Here is a 6,226-nt window from a genome sequence, read left to right on the forward strand (position 1 = left end):
TGACAAGAACTAAGGAATAGAAACTGAAGAGACAAGAACCTCTCCCCAGAATCAGCAGAGCCTTCCCTTAGAGTCAGTGCTCTGAATTTGGGCTTCCAGGCTCCTCTGAGTATAAGAAAAGAAGGAACTTATTAAAGCAGTTATAGTTAAAGTTCTTGTTAAAGTTTATTGTTAAAGTTCTGTTATAGCAGCATCTGTTAAGACACCAAGGTGGTCATTAGCTTAGTAGACTAGTCCTTTGAGATGACCTTAGTTCTTACCTCAGAACGTCTAGTGTCAGAGATGCTTAAGTAGCCAATTTTAGAGCCCACAGAATTTTCTAAATTCACTTAAGTTTGATCAGCTTCAGTTTACTTGGATCTACAGTCAACATTCTTGGTACCAGCAGCCAGGAAATCAGAAGACTAATCACATTAGAAAGTCTGCTGTCAGGGACTTCTCTAGAGTACTAATGACCAACAATGTCAGTTTGGAGACTAAGGTGCACTTGATCCAGGTCATGGTCTTCACAATTACTTGCTATCCATCAGAGAGCTGAATGATGATTGGGGTGATAGAAGGAGAAATGATGTCTTTGAGTAGTGGTGCTGGAGAAGAGTACTAAATATACCAAGAACTGCTAGGAGAACAAACAGGTCAGTCCTGGAGAGGGTGAAACCAGGCTTCTCCTTGGAGGTAAGGATTCTGAAGCTCCATCAGACTTATTTTGGGCTTTTTGCAAGGAGTAACCAGTCCTTGGAGAGGGACATCATGCATGGGAGGGTGGAGAGACAGTGCAAGAGAAGAAGACACTTGATGAGATGGATTAACTCAGTGACTGGGTTAAAGGGGGTAGGTATGTTAGAGAAAAGAAGGTTGGCTCAGGATAGAACAGAGTTCAGAACTGCTGTACACAGGATTGCTCTGAGTTGCAAGTGACTCGACAGCACATAACAAGTTTGATCATGAGATGGAAAAAACCAATCGAGGATTCTCTTCTAACCTATCCAGTGATGGGCAAAACATCCCTAAAACCATAGGGCATCTTGAGGATCTCCCAGTTACTCCTGCATGCCTCACTTTGGTCTGGTACTGCTGGAACTAAGAAACCACCAATGTGTGACATTAACAGACAGAAATGTATTTTTCTTACAGTTCAGAAGGCTAGAAATCCAAATCAGAGTGTTGGCTCTCTTTGTGTTTCTTTGCTCTTGGAGGTTCCTACTGGCTCTTATTTCTTTGTGAGTAAGTTCTCTCTCTTTGTTCAATTATCTCTCCTTTTACTTCTTTTCAGACAAAAGGTGTCAGAGATCACACTCTAAGGAAACTCTTCTCACATCACGTAAGGACAAATATATGATTAAGAGTGTTAACATTCCACCCTTGTCTCCTTACATCAGAGGAAGACTGATCACATAATACCACATCATGGCAGGGGGGTTAGGGTGGGGGTTACATTATTGCAGAACTACAAAACCAGTGAGAACTATGGCAAATCAAGTTGAGATATTTTTTAGAATAACTTCAATCCATAACAAGGATTTTCTAGATTTCTATTAAACCTTAAGTAATAATAATGGCTGGTACAGTTTTAGTGGCTGGAGAGATTGTAGTGGATGCCCTGCCTTATTTTGATCAAGGTTATGAAGGGCCCAACATTCATGAAGAGGCTGAGGCACTGGTGGAGGAGGAAACTCACAGATACCGATCTACAAAGAACAATCAGAGCTACCTGATAGTCCAAAATTATTCAGGTTCTGAAAACGACATAATGATAAATGAGTTTCAAAGACTGGCTGATCAACAACCAATTGAGTTTCTCAGTATGAAATGGTATGAGCTTACAGCTCCTTCATCAGGTCAGAAAAACGTTATTATTGCCTGGCAAGGATGTGTAAATAATTCTATGCTCCAGTTAGAACATCAAGCAGTTAGAATTGAGAATCTAGAAGTAATGTCACAGCAATGGCTGGGAATCAATAAAAATCTGGTTCACATGATTGAACATACCCAAAAAGAGCTCCAGAAATTAAAGAAGCATATTATAATAGAAGGAAAATTGATGCCTTTGAGCTGTGGTGTTGGAAAAGAGTATTGAATATACCATGGACTGCTAAGAAAATGAACAGGTTCATCCTCAAGAGAGTTAAACTGGGCTGCTCCTTGGAGGCAAGGATTCTGAAGCTTCATGTGACATACATTGGGCATGTTGCAAGGAGGAGCCAGTCCTTGGAGAAGGACATCATGCTTGGGAGGATAGAGGGACAGCACAGGAGGGAAAGACCCTCTATGAGGTGGATTGAATCAGTGACTGGGGTAATTGGGGTAGGTGTGTCAGAGAGACAGTGAGATTGGCACAAGAAAGAGCAGGGCTTAGGGCTGTTGAACACAGGCCATGCTCTTCTCAATCACTTGTTATGCTTCATAGAGCTGGACAATGAGTAAGGATAACAGAAGAATAGATGCCTTCGAGTTGTGGTGCTGAAGAAGAGTCTTGAGCATACCAGGAACTGCCATGAAAACAAATACGTCTGTCTTGGAGAGAGTGAAACCAAGTCTTTCCTTGGAGACTAGGATTTTGAAGCTCCATCTTACATACTTTGGGCGTGTGGCCAGGAGGGATTGATCCCTGGAGGACATCATGCTCGAAAGGGTGGAGGGATATCACAGAGAGGAAGACCCTGGATGAGATGGACTGATACAGTACCTGGGACAATGAGGGTTGGTGTGTCAAAATTAATGAGATTTGCTCAGGACAGGAAAGGGTTCAGAGCTGCTACACATAAGGTCACTATACATCACAAGCAACTCAATGGTATATAACAACAACTATATACTATACTGGTTGGTTGGGGGGGTTTTATTTAAGGCTCTTGTTTAGAGTCAACAAGACCTCAGGGAGAGCCTTTGTATTTAAAAGTCGGTTGTTATTATATTTTGGAGGAACATTCTTCTAAGTGGTACAGAAGGCTTCTGTCAGTGTGTTGTATTGAGGTAATCTGGGGTTGTTGTGATCCTGAACCTTGTGCCATTGGGATTTCAAATGTCATAACAGTTACCCATGGTGGACAGTGTACGGTGGGAGCTCCCAGTTTAAGATAGGTTTGGAAGCAAAAATGGCATCCACTTCCTAAACAACATGCTTCTGAAAAGTCTATGATCTTTGATAAATGACGATAGTCATAGAAAGGCTTCAGGCCTTTTCTTCATAGGGTCACTGTTAGTCATGCTTGACACGATGGCAGTCAACAACAACAATGCTCTCCAGTCCCTCCCAAGTTAGGTAATTATTTACAAAATCATTGTTACTGTATGCTGCAAAGAGACTTTGAAAAATGAATAGAAATTACATCCTGAGCTAAAAATCTTTTAAAATATATTTCAAACTCAAGTTAATTGTAATCAAGTCTCATCTAATTCAGAGCTGACTATTCAGTGGATTTTCAAGGCTATAAATTGCACAGGAGGACCTGAAAAGATAGGGTAGTGGTGGGCATAGTGGGTGACAGTGATTTATTTATAAAATGAGAATGATTGTATGAAACAAAAGATGAATGAAGAACAGCATGAAACATAATGTATACTAACTCTGTAAGCAAGCCAATATAAAATAAAAATGGGGGGGCATTGCTCACCCATCTTTCTCCCCCAAAGTCGCTGGTAGATCCAAACCACTATAAATATAACTCCCTACAGATTAGGCCGCCAGAGTTCCTTCTTTATACAAAACTCACTGTTTTAGTTTTTCATTCTTTGTTTTTTATCTAATCAGATGACAAGTCATGCAATGACCTTGCTCTGTTCTGACAAATGCCTTCTGGGCCAAGTATAGGTTTCTCATGAGCACAATCAGGAGTTCTGGAATTCCCATTTTTCTCGAGGTTAGCCAAAATTTGTTGTGATCCATATAGTCAAATGCTATTACATATTCATGAAACATAGATAGATATTTCTCTAGTACTTTCTGCTTTCAACCAAGATCCATCATACATGGGCAATGATGTCTCTATTGCCACGGCCTCTTCTAAACTCAGCTTGTATTTATGACAGTTCTCTGTCAATGTACTGTTCCAGTTGCATTTGAATAATTTTCAGTATGCAGAACAGATCATCCGAGACGCTGGGCTGTACAAAGAGGAATGTGGCATCAGGATTGGTGGAAGAGTCATCAACAACCTGCATTATGCAGATGACACACACAACCCTACTTGCTGAAACTGAGGAGGACCTGAAGCGCTTGCTGCAGAAGGTCAAGGACTGCAGCTTCCTGTATGGATTGAAGCTCAACATCAAGAAAACAAAGATTCTCACCACTGGGCCAATTGGCAGCATCAGTATGGATGGTGAAGAGATTGAGAGAGTTAACAGTTTTAGTTTGCTTGGCTCTACAATCAACACTCCTGGTAACAGCAGCCAGGAAATCAAGAGACGAATTGCATTGGGAAAGTCGGCTGTGAGAGACCTCTCAAGAGTACTGAAGAGCAACGATGTCAGGCTGGAGACTAAGTTGTGCCTGATCTGGGCTATAGTCTTCACAATTACATGCTATGCACCAGAGAGTTGGACAGTGAATAGGGTTGATAGAAAGAGAATTGATGCTTTTGAGCTTTGGTGCTGGAGAAAAGTGTTGAATATACCATGGACTACTAGGAGAACAAACAGTTTTGTCCTGGAGAAGGTGAAGGCGGAATGCTCCTTGGAGTCCAGGATTCTGAAGCTTCATCTGACATATTTTGGGCATGTTGCAAGGAGAGATTGGTCCTTGGAGAGGGACATCATGTTTGGCAGACTGGAGACGATGTGAAAGAGAGGAAGACCTGAGATGAGATGGATCAATTCTGTGACTGGAACTGTGGGAATAAGTGCGTTTGAGGTGGCTAGGTTGGCACAGGATAGAACAGTGTTTAGAGCTCTCAATGGCACTCAATGGCACATAACAACAACAACGAAAGGATTTTGCTTGTGTGTGATATTGGTGATATTGTTTGATAATTTCAACACGTGTTGAATCACCTTTTTTTAGAATGGGAATAAGTATGGATCTCTTCCAGTCAGTTAGCCAGGTGGTTGTTCTCCACAACCTGGTGAGTAGGTTCAGGGCTGCATATGCTTGTTGAAATATGTCGATTGGTATTCCATCAATTCCTGGGGCTTTATATTTTGCCAATTCCTTCAGAGAAGCTTCAACTTCCTCCTTCATCACCATTGTCTCTTGAATATAAATTGTTCCATGAAATTCTTCTGTGCTACTGTGTACTCATTGTTGTTGTTGTTGTTATGTGCCATCAAGTGGCCTGCAACTCATAGCAACACTATGTATAACAGCCCCAAACCCTGTTCTATCTTGTGCCAATCTCACTATCTCCAACACACCTATCCCAATTAACCCAGTCACTGAATCAATCCACCTCACAGAGGGTCTTCTGCACTGTCCCTCCACCCTCCCAAGCATGATGTCCCTCTCCAAGGTCGCTTTTTGCAACATATCCAAAGTATGTCAGACAAAGATTCAGAATACTTGCCTACAAGAGTATCATGGTTTAACTTTCTCCAGGATAAACATGTTCGTTTTCTTAGCAGTCTATGGAATATTCAATACTCTTTTCCAACACCACAGCTCGAAAGCATCAATCCTCCTTCTATCCCTAGTCATTTTCCAGCTCTCTGACACAGAGCAAGTGATCACAAAAACCTTAGTCTCCAGAGTTACACCATTGCTCTTCAGTACTTTGGAGAGGTTCCTAACAGCAGATTTTCTTATCACAATATGTCTTTTACTTTCCTGACTGCTGGTGCCAAGAGTGTTGACTGTGAAGTCAAGCAAACTAAAGCTGTTAACAATCTCAATCTCTTCACCATCTATCATAATACTGCTAATTGGACCAGGGGTGAGAATCTTTGTCTCTTGATGTTGAGCTCCAATCCATAGTAACGGCTGCAATCCCTATCCTTCTGTAGCAAGAGCATCAGGTCCTCAGTTTCAGCAAGCACAGTTATGCCATCTGTATAACGCAGGTTGTTGATGAGTCTTCCTCCAATCCTGATTCCACACTCCTCCTCGTAGAGCATAGCCTCCTGAATGATCTGTTCTGTATATAGATAGTTGAGAAGCAATATTAAGAATGTGCATAGTTTTGTACCACACACCAGAACCTTGATTCTAATAAAATTAACAAAGTTAAATTAGATGCTTTCACATGGATAGAACTTGGAAACAAGGGCGACGCAGCGCGAGGGCGACGCAGCG

General features: G+C 41.6%; 1 protein-coding gene across 1 annotated transcript in view; it reads left to right on the forward strand.

Moving 5' to 3' along the window:
- The first annotated feature begins 1,555 nt into the window (after nt 1-1,555).
- The window catches only part of LOC102861996 (pre-mRNA-splicing factor SPF27-like), a 28,300-nt gene continuing 23,629 nt past the window's right edge, over nt 1,556-6,226 (forward strand). The window contains exon 1 of the mRNA XM_006900871.1: nt 1,556-2,043. Within this exon, the coding sequence (XP_006900933.1) occupies nt 1,556-2,043 (488 nt within the window). The remainder of the gene's footprint in view (nt 2,044-6,226) is intronic.

This window comes from Elephantulus edwardii, unplaced genomic scaffold, assembly GCF_000299155.1.
Source record: "Elephantulus edwardii isolate Elephantulus edwardi_28Jun2011 unplaced genomic scaffold, EleEdw1.0 scaffold00298, whole genome shotgun sequence".
Lineage (NCBI taxonomy): Eukaryota > Metazoa > Chordata > Mammalia > Macroscelidea > Macroscelididae > Elephantulus > Elephantulus edwardii.